General features: G+C 47.7%; 1 protein-coding gene across 6 annotated transcripts in view; it reads right to left on the reverse strand.

The window, feature by feature from the left end:
• Positions 1 to 269: 269 nt before the first annotated feature.
• LOC310710911 (mitochondrial peptide methionine sulfoxide reductase-like) overlaps positions 270 to 17,155 on the reverse strand; it is a 46,104-nt gene continuing 29,218 nt past the window's right edge. For all 6 annotated transcript variants that reach the window (XM_083512253.1, XM_083512250.1, XM_083512252.1 and 3 more), the window contains 2 exons: positions 11,219 to 11,325; positions 270 to 1,041 (listed from right to left, as the gene is read on the reverse strand). In XM_083512253.1, coding sequence (XP_083368379.1) covers positions 883 to 1,041; positions 11,219 to 11,325 — 266 coding nt within the window. In that variant the 3' untranslated portion in view covers positions 270 to 882. The remainder of the gene's footprint in view (positions 1,042 to 11,218; positions 11,326 to 17,155) is intronic.

A 17,155-nucleotide genomic window follows, 5' to 3' on the forward strand; every position in this document is an offset into this window, starting at 1 on the left:
TACTTGAACCTCAAGATAAGTGGTCACCTTCAATTATCCTCTATGACAACAAAGAACCAGGTATGGCTGCCTCGTTCTTCTCTAGACTAGAACATTTTCTATCCAAGTTACAGATTTCCTACAACAAACAACTTCATTGCCTTCTTAGCTGCAAGCACCTCTGTGTGGGCAATGGCAACTGGTACAAAGTCTGCTCTCTAGCCCAATTTTCACTAGCCAAATGCTGCTGACTCTGCATACAGAAGGGTTTCAATAGGTAACTGGCCCAGTTGGTCCCAATAATGTATTTATTTTTTAAAAAACCACAAAAACCGCAAGCGTCCAGAAGTGATGGCAGTGCTAATGGAAGGGTATAGAGAACAACACACAGCCCCAATACAACCCAGCTAGCAGTGCCCAACTGTTGTGGATGGGAAACATCTGCAGAGAAAACTGAAGGCATTTGTGTGCGGACAACCAAGGTGCGACAACAGGTACATGGAAACGGCGGCCCACGCATGTGTTAATGCCTCAGTGTGAACACAGCCTCAGAGCAATGGCAGTCTCGTCTTTCTGCATTGGCCCTCTCTGAGACAGGACTAGACATCTGAAGAGGCCGCAACCAGGAAGAAGGCACCCCTTTCCTATGTGAGGCCTGTATAGGTGGGTAGCTGTATCTTATCCAAGGCACAGGACGGTCTCCTGGCAGGCTGGCCGTTGTCTGCCTCCTTCCCCAAATCTTGCAGCATCCCACAAACACAAAGGAAGGAAAGGACAGCCCCAATTGCTAAATTACAGCTGAATTAAGGAGGATGCTAGGCTGCTTCGGTTTCCATGGCAACTGCTGAAGGGTTCCGATCACCATGGTTCCCAAGAACACTCCCCTCTGGAGGAGGCGGGCTCTCATTTGCCAATGGGGCAAGCAACCCCAGTGCCTTTCAGGCCGCAAAACCCCTCGGGGTTTTTGTGCAGGTATTGCTGGTGGTAATCTTCAGCGTAGTAGAACTTGCTGGCCTCCTGGATCTCAGTCGTTATCCGTCCCTGTTGCTTCTTAGACAGCTCCTGCCAAAGGATGACAGTAACAGAAGAGACATTCAGATAGTTAGCACTCCCAACAGGGTGGTTAGAGCATAACGCAAACCACGGATAGGTAACATGCGCCGTTCTAGATGTTGTCAAGACTACAGCTCCCATCATCCCTGACCAATGACTGTACTGGCTGAGGCTGATGGGATTTGGAGTTCAACCGTTATCTGCAGGGCCATAGCTCACTATTGCCTAGTACACTGACTGACAGCAACCCTCTAGGATTTCAGATGGGGATCTTTCTCAGCTAGGCCTGGAGATGCCTGGATAGCTCAGTTGGTTAGAGCGTGGGGCTGAGGACAGTAAGGTTGCAGGTTCAATCCCTGTATGGGGCAGTTGCATATTCCTGCTTCGCAGAGGGTTGATCCTCATGGTCTTTTCCAACTCTCTGAGTCTATGCCGGGTACTGGAACCTGAAACCTCCTGCTTTGCAAAGCATGTCTTCTACTAATGAGCGATGTATGACCTTCCCCCACCTGCCTGCAAGATCTTTAGTTACAAGTCTACGCCACCACCGCCTTCATAGCATCCGTCAAATTTTGGAAGCTTGGTGCTGGAGATATAAAATATCGAGATGCTTATGCTAATTTCACCACACGTGAAAAGAACACAAGTTTATGGCCCACGTGACTGTGAAGGTGGCTGCACTTGGAATACTGTGCACAGTTCTAGCTGCCTCAGCTCAAAAAGGATACGGGACAGCTGGAAAAGAGACGAAAGAGCAGGCAAAATGGTCAAGGGGATGGGAGTGGCTTCCTTATGAAGAAAGGTTGCCACATTTAGGACTTTAGGGAAAAGGTGACATGACAGAAGGCTATAAAATTTAGAACTTATGGGCACCAAATGAAGCGGAATGTTGGGTAGACCAAAGAAAATACTCCACACAGTGTGTAATTAAACTATCAAGCCTGTTCCTCCTGCAGGTAAAAGATAAAGGTAAAGGACCCCTGGAGTGTTAAGTCCAGTCAAAGGCAACTATGTGGTGCGGCGCTCATCTCGCTTTCAGACTAATGGAGCCAGCATCTGTTTACAGACAGCTTTCTGGGTCATGTGGTCAGCATGTTTAAACCATTTCTGGCACAACAAAACACCATGATGGAAACCAGAGCGCACGAAAATGCCGTTTACCATCCCGCTGCAGCAGTACCTATTTATCTACTTGCACTGGTGTCCTTTCGAACTGCTAGGTTGGCAGGAGCTGGGACAGCGCAACGGGAGCTCACCCCGTCGCAGGGATTTGAACCGCCAACCTTCCGATCGGCAAGCCCAAGAGGCTCAGTGGTTTAGACCACAGCGCCAGCTGCGTCCCTGATCCTCCTGCAGGAGGCAGTGATGGCCACCGACTTGGATGGCTTCATGAGGACTGAGCAAATTCATGGAGGATGAGACTGTCCAATGGCTACCAGCCACAATGGCTGTGTTCTGCCTCCATGGTTGGAGGCTATATGTTTCTGAACACCAGCTGCAGGAAACCATGGGAGGGGAGAGGGTTTTCTCTTGGTCCTGCTTTCAGGTCCTGCTTGAGGGTTCCCCACAGGCACTTTGAGAAGAGGATGCTGGATGCTGGACTAGATGGTCCATTGCCCTGATCTAGCAGGCTCTGCTCAGTGTTGGCCTTTGGTCGCCCACTGGCATGTGGCCCTGGAAGGTTATCCAGAAAGGAATGACTCTGGAGAGGGTTTCCCACCCCTGCAGTAGATGGAGGGCAGACAAGATACAAGTTGTTCACAGAACACATTTTCAGTCAGTGTAACTCACTGCCACAAGGTTGGGGTCTGGTGAGAACAGAGGAAAGATGAGGATATCATGGCACATTTAATCAGCTGGGGTTTGTGCATGGAATCTTAAGTTAATATCATTTTTAATCTCGGTGGCTCCTGTGCATTTTGGGCTTGTGGATTTGTTACATGATTGATTCTCCTGCAATCTGCATTAATTGAGTTACTTCTCGGCCTGTCACTTATGTTTTCACGTTGCCTGGAAATGTTATGATCTAGTAATTATAAATTGCACGTTTTGATGAATTGCTTAATGGATTGGTATTGCCTAATATTTTTTTATGTCTGTCTCATCTTATTACAAATTTGTGTTTTAACTATCGAGGTCTTGTAGACTAACATTATTATTTTTGCATTGAATACAGTGGTACCTCGGGTTAAGAACTTAATTCGTTCCGGAGGTCCATTCTTAACCTGAAACTGTTCTTAACCTGAGGTACCACTTTAGCTAGTGGGGCCTCCCGCTGCTGCCGCGCCGCTGCTGTGCAATTTCTGTTCTCATCCTGAAGCAAAGTTCTTAACCCGAGCTATTATTTCTGGGTTAGCGGAGTCTGTAAATTGAAGTGTCTGTAACCCGAAGTCCCACTGTATTTTTGTCAGTTTAATGCAAACCACCTTGAATGCATAGGGAAGGATGGACTTTGGCAAAGTGAGGTGATGATCAGTAACTCCAATCACTTTAGAACGGGGTGAGGAACCTGTGACCCTCCAGATGTTGCCAGACAACAACATCCCACCATCCCAGTCAGGCTGAGGCTGATGGGAGCTGGACTCCATCAATATCTGTGGGGGTCACAGGTCGACCACTTTTCTTTTAGAAGGTGATTGGACAAATTCAGGGTGGATGGGTCCACTGACAGCCTGGAGAGCACCATCACTGTTCTGGTAGCCCTTGCAACCTAACTCACTCTTCAGTGCCAAATTTAGGGTGGTGCTCTGTGCCCTGCTTTCACCTGGGCAGAGCAATAGCTGAAGTTTCAGTCAGCCTTCAAACCCATGGCTGGCACTAATACTCTGCATCCTCGGGCAGCTTCTGATGCCCCAGCAGGGCCCACTAGCGCCGACGCCTGCTTTGAAATTGCTCCCTTCCCTCTCTGGATTTGGGGCTTACCGCAGCTGGCCGCCATTTTAAATTTCCTATAAATGCCATTGTGGATAATTAAAATGGCAGGCAGCTCGCAGCCGCCGCCTGCTGCAAGACCACAGAACGGCAGTGGCGGCAAGCCGTTGCCTACCACTTCCATCTTGGGCCTCCCTGTCAAGCTTAGAGACACTCAGTGGCACTGAAATTTCTAGGCGAATTCTCAAGCAAGGAGGTAGGAGGAGACAGACGCTGTCAAAACGAATTACTTCCGTCCGATGGGCTTAGGAGGGATTGGCCTGCTTCCTCCGGCATCTCCTCTACCCTTTCCCCTTTAGCGATAGAGGTAGCGAGCCTCTTAAGCCTTGGTGCCAAGTACAGCTTCCCCCTCTCCTCCTAGTTGGCGGCCTTCATGTAGGGAGGTGATGGTAAGGAGGGAGAGGAGAAGCCAATGGATGTCTTCAGCAGTAGTGGGAGGGATCTGCATCACGAGAAACGTGGAGGGGGGGGGAGAGGGCAGACGCAGCCCAGCTTCCCAGCCATCTCTTTAAATGCAATTAAGGATGCTGCCCACTTCAAAGGCTCTGCCAACTCTGGAGGGCTTCCAGCCAACAACACTGGGCTGCACATGTTTTGGGCGGGGTGGGGGGGGTGGGCGGGAGTGCGTAACAGCTGAGAGGGAGGCAGGCGAGGAGGGAGGCGCATGGCTCTCCAGGGCTCAGAACAATGAGGCTTATCGCAGGCAGAGTTAATTCACAGGCATCACGGATGGTGCGTGCAAGAGAGCCGATAAGACAACACAGTTAATTAACTGGAACCCAGCTGGGCCTGGTGCTGGCAGAGAAGCTGCAGCGGGAAAAGAGCAGCGGAAAGCAGGCTTGCAGAGACAGAGAGAATGTGCAGGGTGATGTGGGTGCTTGTGGATGTTACAGGGGTCATAGATCCTAAGGAATTTATTTTCTTCCTCCTCCCCCCACCTGCTCCCCTGTTCTCTCTATTAGCAGGATGGGCATGGGTGGAACTAATTGAAAAGCTCACCTCTTTGATCTCCAGCCCCCAGGAACTTTCCCTCATCCAGCACTGCTTTCTCTGTAGCGCTTTGGGAGGTACATCTGTTCCCATACAAGCACCACTAGGGCATAAACAAGTGATGGGGAACTTTAACTATTAGGGGCCACATTTCAGGATGCTGATAGTGGGTGGAGATGAATAGAAGTGGATACATCCACTCTGCTTGCTTGCTGGCTCTCTGCCGCTGCCTCTCCCTACCGCCTCTCTCTGTGTGTCACCCCCCTTTTCTCTTTCGCTCTGCCACCCACTTTCTCTGTGTGTCACTGACTCTCTCTCGCTGCCACCTTCTCTCTCCCCCCCCCCATCCGCTTTCTCTCCCCCATGCCTGTTCTTCCTCCCCACCCCATGGGCTACCAGGGAAAGGACAAATTGCTCTTGTCTCAAGCCTGAACTAGATGCTTGCAGAGGCATTTCTGGCCCCACCCCAATAACTCCACCCATGTTTGCCTTTTTCCTACCCCCCCCCCGCAACCTTTCTTCCCTACCTCCAGGCTCCTCCTCTGAAAAGCATTCGGCCAAGGGTCCCTACCCTTCTTATAAAGGGTCAGATTCAAAAGAGGAGCCCCCCACTGGACCACATCAAAGAGTTGGCTAGTCAGCATTCCATTCCCCACATGAGCCAATCAGATGCTTCAAGGATGCCCACCAGCAACTGGTATCCAATGGCATGAAAGCAGGGCCTGCATTTATGTATCACAATCAGTTTAGAAGCCTTGAAATCCACCAATCAAACAATCCATATTTTAGCCTACACAGAACGCCCCCTAAATTGGGGATGAGGGAGGGAGTGCATCACTATCGCTATCCTGGAACATCCCAGAGCAACTCTTTGAACCTATGCAAAGTTCCCATTCCCACCTGAGTGCTCCTGGTGGCAGCTAAAAATGTTGCTGGTCTGCCCATCACCCACCTATCTCTTACCAGCCACCAGCAAAGATTGCTGAAGAGAGGCCCTTTATAGCATGGGTAGGCAAACTAAGGCCTGGAGGCCGGATCCGGCCCAATAGCCGCCTAAATCCAGCCCGCAGACCATCTGGGAATCATCATGTTTTTACATGAGTAGAATGTGTGTTTTTATTTAAAATGCATCTCTGAGTTATTTGTGGGGCATAGGAAGTCATTTCCCCCCCTTCAAAATATAGTCTGCCCCCCCCAAGGTCTGAGGGACAGTGGACCGACCCCCTGCTGAAAAAGTTTGCTGACCCCTGCTTTATAGGGAGTAAAGGAGCAGCATATAAATGACTGCCATAAGCCCTTGTACAATTAAGCACTCTCAACAGCATAATGCACCACTGGTTCAGACACCAAAACAACCATGTGGCTGTGGGGGCGCATAGATGCGTGGGGGGTGTATGAACACGTGTATCTTGCATCTTTACCCCTAAGCCAAACAAGATTGGCTGGTGGAAGCAAGAGGTTTCCGTGCCCCCTTTATGCCCAACCACTTAAAGGTTCGAGATCCGTGTCTTTTTCCATCTGTGATCACCCAAGCAGCTGCCAATGGGAAACACAGATCCTGCCTCCGTGCTGCTGCCTCTGTCATCAGCATCAGTTACCTGCTTTGGTCATCTTTTGAAGACACACCTCCTGCTCCAACCTCCAAAAGCATTTTCTCTGAAAGCTGGAAAGCTTTATTGCTTTTCTGTACTTTTTTTTTTTTACTACTATTCCTAGTGGCTTGTAACGATGCTTTTATTGTAAATTTTGGAAAGATATGTGCGTATGTGTGTTTTAATTCGCAGTACGCACTTTAGAATTTTATTTTATTTTACTGGTATATTAAGCAGCATAAAGATGGTCTTAAGTAAGCAAACGAGAGCAGGGTTGGGAAGGCGCCCCCGTAGGAAAAGGCAATGCTATTGAGACAGGATCCCAGGTGGCTCTGGACAGCAAGGAGGCTCCCTGCCCTTGGAGCTATTAATAAATGCTAAGATGTGTCTTCTGCCACATGCAGGCCTCAGATGAGCAAAGCTCTAGGGGCCCCTCCAGGGAGCAGGGAGCAAAGTGCCTAGTATTTAGGCTCCGCGGAGAACAGAATATATAAATAACAGATTGTTCCTAGAGGCAGCATGCTGTCCCACTACCCTCTGGGACGGGGGCTATTGAATATTTTCTCCCCGGTGGGGTATATCTTAGCATGACTAATGGGCCGTTGGAAGCAAACCTGCCAGCAGTGCAGAGCTGAGCGACATGTCATATTTGGGATCACCAAGATGGAGACAGCTTCTGGTCTCAAAGTTATGCCGCCGAGTAGCCAGAGACACATACAAACAAACACACGCGTGAAAAAAGAAGATATTCTGGGTGCATGGAAGAGTAACCAACCTATTATAGCTAGGGTTAACTCGATGCAGCCCATTGGCACTTAGGACATAGCTGTCAACGTTTCCTTTTTTAAGGGAAATTCCCTTATTCCAAATAGGATTCCTCGCAAGAAAAGGGAAAAGTTGACAGCTATGACTTAGGAGCATAGGCTTGCCAGGATTTCAGGCGAGGGTCTCTCCCTTCTACCTGGAGATGCGGGGGATCAAAGATGCATCGTATTAGGGAAAATCTGTTTGAAAAGATGCACATTTGGCAAAACCACACACAAAAATGTGAATATTTAGGACAGGGGTCAGCAAACTTTTCCAGCAGGGGGCCGGTCCACTGTCACTCAGACTTTGTGGGGGGCCGGACTAAACTTGGGGGGGGGTGAACAAATTCCTATGCCCCACAAATAACCCAGAGACGCATTTTAAATAAAAGCACACATTCAATTTAAATTGTAAGAATATGAGAATTAGTGATGTTTAAGGAAAAGATGAACTTGGAGTAATATTATGTTTAAATTAAGTATTTAAGCATTTGAAAAAATATTTGAAATTGGAGACATAATATTTGAAATTTATAAATTAAGATTTGGAATAAAGTGACAAATTGCTGCTCATAATTTTATAATTGGGAACGCAGGATAGGGAGATGTGAGGAAGTCCAAAAAGTTAAGAAAATATGTTATATAGACAGTTGATCTATATGTTATATTGACAGTTTTCTATTCTTTGTTTATCTTTTTGCTTCTTTCTTTTTATCTTTCTTTTTACCGTGTTTGTTATATTGTGGTGATGGTGTTTTATATGTTTGGTGATTATATTGTCTAAAATCTTTAATAAATATCTTATAAAAAAAAAGCACACATTCTACTCATGTAAAAACACACTGATTCCCGGATCATCTGCGAGCCAGATTTAGAAGGCGATTGGGCCGGATCTGGCCCCGGGCCTTAGTTTGCCTACCCAAGAGGACATTAAACTGAAATTTGCAAGCTGATGTGGAAATGTGGAGAACAGACCTTAAGACTGAAAATATTAGAGAAACTGAAATTGCCCGATTTGTCCATCCATGGTCAGAAGCATCTCGCTGTGGCTCCACCTAGGAAGACGGAAGCTTCCCAAAGTCACCCATGTTGCCCTTGATCTCACCTCTTCCCAACAGCCCTCAAATGTGGAGCTTCTTTCCTCACCAGAGGCTGCTGTTCAACCAGCTCTGCCTACAACAAACCCCTCACCAACACCCTGCGCCCCATCTATCTTCGCAAACTCCCCCCCACCAGTTCAGGCACACGCCGACGTCTGCCCAGCACGTGCCGATTCCAAGCAGGGTTGCCCTTAATTGCCTCTGCAATGGCGGCCGGGGGGGGGGGGCAAACGGCTTACAGCAATGAATCACATTGAAAGGGGCGGTGGGTGGAGAGGCTACACCTGCCTGTGCCGCTGACCTTTGCACCCTAGCTGCCAATTGCCGCGGTGGCAAGTTGCCAAGGAAACCAACATATTCTCTCTCCCCGCCCCCGGCGCAACCCCTCTTTTCCAGCCCATAGTACACATATGGCCTTGGAGGAGCAATTATCTGCATGCACTCCCGCCTGCCTTTGTTGTGGGCATGGGGCTCAGAGGGCAAGTCCTATTCACCAGAGGGCAAAGAAACAAGGCATATTTGTCTCCCCCCCCAAAAAAAGCCCCATTGGTATCTCAGGTCCTATGAAAATGTCAGCAACGAAACAGCGGGCAAATATCTCCCCTGGGACCCTTTTATTTATGGGATTTTATAAACCGCCTTTCAACACCGGTTTCCCAAACAGGTGGCAACATCAACCTACATAAGGAGGATTAAAATATTAAGCAATATTAACAAGCGAACAAGCCATTGGGGGGGGGCGGATCCCAGCACCAGGATCCTGCTAACAGGAGCTTTGCTCCCCGCCCCTCAAAGGCACAGCAAAACAGAAACCTCTACCCCCTGCCTCCTGAAAAGACAACAGATAGACTCTCACAAGCTTCTAAAGCAGGGTTTCCCAAACTTGGGTTTCCAGCTGTCTTTGGACTACAACTCCCATCATCCCTTGCCAGCAGGATCAGTGGTCAGGGATGATGAGAATTGTCCAAGTGGTCCAGGACCCCTGCAGAGAAGATGTTGCTTCTTACAGCAACCAGCCTAGCTTCTGCACCCGATGGTTCTCTCAGCAAGGCTTTATTTGCTGATCTTAAGTCTCCTGGCAGTTTGGATAGGAAGTGTGTTTCCCCGGGATAGTCAGGACACAAACAGTTCAAGGCAGCCTTTTTGAACTCCAGGTCCCAGCAGCCCCAGCCAGCATAACCAGGGCCAATTGGGGTGTGGGTCGGCGCATTTGGCTCAGGGCCTCAAAGCTCAAAGGAAGCCAGTGAATGCTTGCATTGGCAGTTCAGTGTGGGGCAATGGCAGTCCTTTGCAGGAAGATATTATAATAATAAATTATTAATATTTAGACCCCGTCCATCTGCCACAGAGGCAGCATTGTTGATGTGTATCAGGAAGTGGCCAAAGACGGAGAACTTTTCACAGTGATGAATGTTTTGAAGGCTCCACTAACTTCCCTTCCCAGACTGTTATGTACTGAATTGAATAGGATTCAAAATGCAGCAGTCTGGTTGGTCCTAGAACAATAGGATTCAGAATGCAAAAGTCTGATTGTTCCGAGAACAATAGGATCCAGAATGCAGCAGTCTGATTGGTCCACAGGAGCCACCCAATCCAGCTCCAGGTGGAAGTGAATCCACAACCTGATTGGCCTACAGGAGAATCCCGGAATCAGCCAATCATGTGGGGCCCATTGTGTAAATAATGTATATAAAGCAAAATAAAAAAATTCCTTCCAGTAGCACCTTAAAGACCAACTAAGTTAGTTCTTGGTATGAGCTTTCGTGTGCATGCACACTTCTTCAGATACACTGAAACAGAAGTTGCCAGATCCTTCTATATAGTGAGAAGGTGGGGAGGAGTATTACACGGGGGCTCAGCTATCTGCCAATCACCCATTCCCACCACCCTTCTCAGTAATACCCCTCCCCACCTTCTCACTATATAGAAGGATCTGGCAACTTCTGTTTCAGTGTATCTGAAGAAGTGTGCATGCACACAAAAGCTCATACCAAGAACTAACTTAGTTGGTCTTTAAGGTGCTACTGGAAGGAATTTTTTTATTTTGACTATGGCAGACCAACACGGCTACCTACCTGTAACTGTATATAAAGCAGTCATTCTAGGGGAACTTCCATTCCTCCTCACCGCTATGAGCTGATTAAAGAGCATGAAATCCACTCTCGACTCTGAGTATATTTCAAAGACCATCTTCACAATTATAATTGCAAGCAAGCAAGATGGGTGTTGAAACCAAGATCTTACTTTGCACTTGAATGGGTTTCTGCACTGGCGTATACAAAGTCCTTGATCATAAATGAGATACATTCTCAGGGTTTGCTTCATGGCTGCAGAATAGCTGCTGAGCTCTTTATTTTAGGGTTATGGGGCACAACCGCTGTTAAGCAGATTTCTTCATTAGCACCAGACCCAAGGAGTAACAGCACAGTGGGACAATAGCAGGACACGTTTTGCATATACCGCAAGTCCTGGGTGCAGTCCCAGGAATCTCTAGCTGAAAGATGTCAGACAGCTGGGCTGCAAAAGAACCAAACCCAGGAGTAGCCCCTCCAGATGTAGCTGGACTACAGCTTCCATGATCCCTGACCAGTGGCCATGCTGGCTGAGGTTGATGGGAGCTGCAGATGATCACCACATGGGCTACCCAGGTCCTAGGCTCAGACCTTAGGGTGCTAACACGGGGGCGAAACAGACTGATCACATAAGGCAACTTAAGGTGTCCTTACCCTCCAACCTTCCCCCATCCAAATGCCCATATCTCCCATACCTGCTCATACATCTCCTTCGATCTCAGGGCAGATTCCAGCTGCTCAGCTCCAATGGGATAGATGGCTGAACGATACTGGGTGCCGACGTCTTCGTATTGCTTCATGCCTGGAAAGAAAGCCGTTGTTAAAGGGCGCAGACTTGCAAGGCGGCCACCCTTGTTCAGCAGCAACTGATAAAAACTGGAGTTCTGCACTTAAGCCAACTATTGAGTCTGTGGGTATAAGCCGGGGCAGCCATTGCGGCACCCTCCCATCAGCCAATCAGAATGGTCAATTGTCAGGGATGGTGGGATGAGATTATTGGTTCATCTAGCCCAGGATTCTCTACAGCAGCCTTCTCTACCCAGATGCCCTCCAGATGTTGTGGAACTCCAGGTCTCATCAGCCCTAGCCAGCATCATCACTGGTAAGGAATGATGGGAGTTGGAGTCCAACCTCATCTGGAGGATACCAGGCTAGAGAAGGCTGGTCTACTGTTCCTTTTCAACCTGAGACCTTCAGCCAACCAAAGGCATACTCTCCCATTGAGTTGTGCTCTTCCCCCGGCTGACCGCCCTCACCAAACACTGGCCTGCCCCCATGTATCCATGCAGACGCACTTTCCCCCTGCCCCCTCTGCCTCCCAGCCACGAGCAAACGATTGCTATTCCTCTCATGGGAAAGGCTGTTAATCACCTAGGCACAACAAATCCACTGTGCCCACTGTGTGACTTGTCAGCCCAGCCGATCCTGTGTCTGCGTAATGTGAATATATTATGAAGCCCTCATCTGGAACACAGAGAATGGAGCCCAGGGAGGGAGCACCACACTGGAGAGATCAATGTTACCAGAGATGGGGCAGGGAAGGACTCTTGTGGTGTGCTGGAACCAGGATGCTGCTACTGCTCTGTCCATCTCAGTACTGTCTACATGGAGAGGCAGTAGCTCTCCAGGATTTCATGCCTACCTGGAGATGCTGGGAATTGAACCTGCGCCGTTCTCCATGTAAATCAGATGCTCTCTAACACTGAGTTATAGCCCTTTGACTATCTCAGGCATAGGCAAACTCAGCCCTCCAGATGTTTTGGGGCTACAACTCCCATTATCCCTAGCTAACAGAACCAGTGGTCAGGGGTGATGGGAGCTGATGGAAGTTGAGAATCCCCACAACTCTACAGGTCCCCACCTCTACTTTTGAGTCCTATGTCTGTTCTTAGCAGATTGGTATTCTCTCCTGGTTGACCTCTGGAATGCAGAAGTGTCCCAGGTGACTGGTTTTCCAATCGGCAGGAAATGGGGCTTCAGTCTTCTGGGTACCAAACTGTCACAGAATTGTAGGGTTGGAAGGGACCCTGAGGGTCACCAGGTTCAATGCAGGAATATGAAACAGATCAGGCACCCCCAACCTGCGCCCTCCAGATGTTTTGGCCTACAACTCCCATGATCCCTAGCTAACAGGACCAGTGGTCAGGGATGGTGGGAGTTGTAGTCCCAAAACATCTGGAGGGCCAAGTTTGCCTATGCCTGGCCTATCTGGACCAGGGACACTAGGCCAATAAAGGAGGACATTTCATTTCACTTCCATTTCACTTGTAATTTGTACACTGCCTCCCTGTATGATTGTGTGCGAGGCAGTTTTACAAGATGAAGAAGCAACAAAGATTGCACACCTTCGACCCAATGCAGAGACGTCATAATAAAAACATAGTTTTAAAATAAACAACTCATATTGCTTTATTTGATATGAGTAATATTCAATAATCCATTAGGATATAAGAGTACGCAGTAAAAATAAATATCAGGCCCCCCCAAAAAAAATAGCTAAACAGAAATTCACTTTTCACAATTACAATAAATAACTTCTAGACTATAAGCAATAAAAATAGCAGCAAGTCACAGTGCATAAAATAACACAATACAAATTGAGAAGCAGAGACACACAACTTGTAAAATTATTATTGTTTTTTAATCCCCTGAACTCCTCTTCATGGTACTCCTCCTTAAGGACATGGCAATGGTCTATACAATTGCTCAGGGTAGGGAAAAAGCGGATTTAAAAAAATATTATCGTATGACAAAAATCACTACTTGGCAACTATTTACACAGTATCATTCTTCTTTTTCATAGATTTTTAACTCCAAATTTAACACCCCAACCTTTCCCGTTATCACAATATCATATAATTCTTCTTTTAAAGCCAAATTTAGCCTTATAAACTGATTTGCTGAGTCCCTGCTGAGCCAATTTAATCTATAATTTCACACACACACACATATAGGCAATTTAACGATTTCAAGTTTGATCCCATTGCTGTTGGGGCTCAAATTCCTTTTCCAAGTTTTGCAAGCGCTATTCTTGCTCTAGTAAGAATATATACAATTAGGATTTGTTTTTCTACCCATACATAGTTCTAAAGAAAAGTTGTTGGGTTTTGTTTTTTTTTAAAAAAAGGATATTGTAGAGCTAGAAAAGGTTCAGGAAAGAGCAACCAAAATGATCAAAGAAGTGAAGTGACTTGAGAGGTTGCAACACTGGGGTCTTTTTAGTTGAGAGAGAAAAGGCAAGAAGGAGAGGACATGCAAAAGATGAATAAATTGATGCACGATGGGGAGAATTCTTATAACACCAGAATTCAGGGGCAACCAACGAAGCTGTTTTGAATTCAAAGAATTCAGAAAGTGTTTTGAGGATCCAGGATAGATTAAAGAAAATACTTTGTCACAAGGCACAGAGTTAAATTATGGAATTCGCCCTCACAAGACACAGTGATGACCTCAATCTTGAGTGGCTTTAAAGGATGATTAGACAAATCCATGGAAGGCAAGGCTATTGATGTCCATTAGCCTCAATGGCTCTGTTTTACTCCCACTGGCAGAGGAGATCTGAATCCCAGTCACCACATACCAGAAGTGTGTGGGGGGGGGGGAGTTGCTGCTGCTCACAGGCTTCCTCCAGGCATCTGGTTGGACACTGTGAGAAGACGATGCTGAGCAAGACTGGCCTTTGGCTTGATCCAGCACAGCTCTTATTATGTAACAATGGTATTCCTGGCATGTGCTTATAGCTCTGGACTAAGGAGCTGGGCTCGCTCCTACAAAACAGCTTCCATGAGGAAGAAGCCATCAGCTGGCAGTTTGCATGGACCAGCGTTGCCATTTCCAGGATGCTACTGCACAAATCTGCCTAGCAGTGGCGTAGCGTGGGTTGTCAGCACCCGGGGCAAGGTAAGTAATTTGCGCCCCTAACCCGTGGATTTGCGCCCCCTAACCCTAACCCCCAGATGTTGCGCCCGGGGCGCCCGGCCCCCCCTGCACCCCCCACGCTACACCACTGCTGCCTAGGCAAGCGAGGTAAACCCACAGGGATTAGGCAACAGGAACGTATTCTGCCTGCCTTTGATTTCACTGGTTGCCATTACATTCCCAGGCCAAATTCAAGGTGCTGTCTTAACACAGCATGAAGGCCCAATATCCTATGGAGAGTTTCTCTCCATATAAGCTATCCAGGCCCTAAGGTCATCCATGGACACCAGGCATCCTGGGTACCGCCCAAGGCTGGTGGTGGTGGGGACACAGCGATGTGTGTGAGACACACGGTGGGACGAGGACTGAAGGGGCCTGTCTCACCCTCCAAAAGGCCCACCGGAGCCCACTGCTGCTATAAGAGGGCCTGCCGGGGCCCGCCTGGCTGTGGAATATCGAGGGAGCCTGGACTCCGCATTGAAACTATCCTCCAGGTACCGTTCATGCTGAGATCTGGGGGGTGGCAAAAGCAAAGGGGTCTTTTCAGTAGTAGCCCCGTGCTTGTGGAATGCTCTCCTTAAAGAGGATCGCTGGGCACCAACTTTGCAATTCTTTTTGGCACCAAGCAAAGCCATTTCTTTCCTTCCAGACTTTTAAGAAGGTTTTTTTCTGTTTTAACTGCCAAGATTTTTTTAAAAAATCAGCCGGTATTTTAATTGGGTCAGCTAATCTGATGCAGTTTTTCAAGGAGAAGATTTTATTTGTTGAATTATGATGATGGGTTGCAGATGTATTTGAATGTTTTTACTTGTTTTAGTTTTAAATGAATATCAACAGCGTCCTAGGCCTCATGGTCAAGGATTTATTAAGGCATGTCTTAAGGGACACATCAGTCATTCTTATGCCGACGGCTCCTTGAAGAATTCATTTTTTGCAAATCCTGATACTGCACAAAAAAAGTGACCTCATTTGCACTTCCTAAACTAATGCGTGAATCAGAATGTAGCTCTCCCGGGGAAAGTGGGAATTTCATACTGCTCTGAATTTTGCAATGCAATTCTTGACTCAAAAAAACATAGCAAAATGACTTCAAAATGTGACATAAAATACATTCAAAAATATGTGTTTAAATGCAGGCTTTGTGAGAATCACAGATAAACATGGAAGCCCGAAGTCCTGGAAAGCTGCTGCCTCTCAGTGTAGAGCAGTGTTCTGCAACCTTAGTTGAGATTCCTATGTTTGCAGGGGGTTGAATTAAATGACCCTCAGGGTCCCTTCCAACTCTACAATGCTACAGTTCCAAACTTGGGTTCCCAGATGTGGGTAGACTACAATTCCCATCATCCACAGTCTGCTTAGCGCAACGGTAAATAAAGGATGATGGGAACTGTAGTCCACCCACACTGGCGACCCCGAGGTTGAAAAACACTGGTGTAGTCAATACTGAGCTAGACGGACCAATGATCTAACTCTGTATAAGGCAGCTTCCTAAGTTCCCTGATGAGTCAGCAAAGCTGGAGGCAGCACTGCCTAGTGGTTAGGTGGTGGACAGGTGTCACAAGGGACCATTATGAGATGCCGGGGTGGGCAGTAACCTTCTCCAAACTTGCAAAGTCCAACAGTGGCTCTGTCTGAGTTCAATACTGTCTGCCCCCGTAATAAGCTGTGAGCTTTGTCATGTCATATGCTCGTATCATCATATCGTTGGGGGTACTCAAAGGTATGTAGTACCAGCACACACACCCAAAAAATGTTAAAAGTGTGGCACTTACTGTAACAACAAAAAAGCACCATATATATGTGTATACATATTAATGCATGTATGTGTCTGTGTGCACTCTCCTTGGGGAGGAAGAGCAGGATATAAATGGTTTTTAAAAAAATAAATAAAGCCATCGACGCAGACGCAACTCATTAAAGCACCCACACGCAATTACGAACCCAGAGGAGTGCCCTGCCGGTGACACAGAGAGAATGCTAATCTCCTCATTAAAATTACACTTCATTACAAAAAAAAAAAAAAGGCTCAGCCTTCCCCAAGCCTCTAACCCTTCCCCCTATCCCTTGCTGTCACTCAGTGTTGACGTGAGGCGGGTTTCAAACAGGCCTCCCCCCCACACCTCCCGGTTATTAACATGGAGGGAGGGAGGGAGAGAGAGAGAGAGAGAGAGAGAGAGAGAACATTAAAAGTCCCCATTGCCCTCTTCTTTGCAACTGATCTCCCTTCTCCTTCCATGGCCCCCCTCCCTTCAACATCCTCACCATTCCCCACCTCACCCTGTGTTTGGGAGGGGGAGACTGGAAGGCACTTAAAGAGACAACTACCTTAAAAGCAGAGGGTTGAAAATGGAGGCAGCCTGACAAGCTTCGTTATAGGATTGCGAACAAAACACAGCCACCCCTTAGAAGAGGCATTAGCAAAACCTCCCTGGGTGAAGAGCTTTGCGTGTCCTCTGCATGAAGTTACCCAGGCAAATTGCTGTGTGCTCTTCTGTGGCTCTGCCCAGAGTTTCCCGAGGATTTAGCATCAATAGCCTGACTCAAGGGGACGGAGGTGGAATTCCCAGGCAGTGCCCAACCAGACTCTGCCCAGATCCAGACCCACACAGTATCCGCAAGCTTTGCCGCATCACGTGTCCCCCTGCCAGCAAGAGCCAAGGAAGCTGAGGAACGCTGGGAGTTGCCATGGACCGGGTCAAATCGTTTGTACTTCT

The sequence above is a fragment of the Podarcis liolepis genome (genome assembly GCF_965112155.1).
Source record: "Podarcis liolepis genome assembly, chromosome: 7".
NCBI lineage: Eukaryota > Metazoa > Chordata > Lepidosauria > Squamata > Lacertidae > Podarcis > Podarcis liolepis.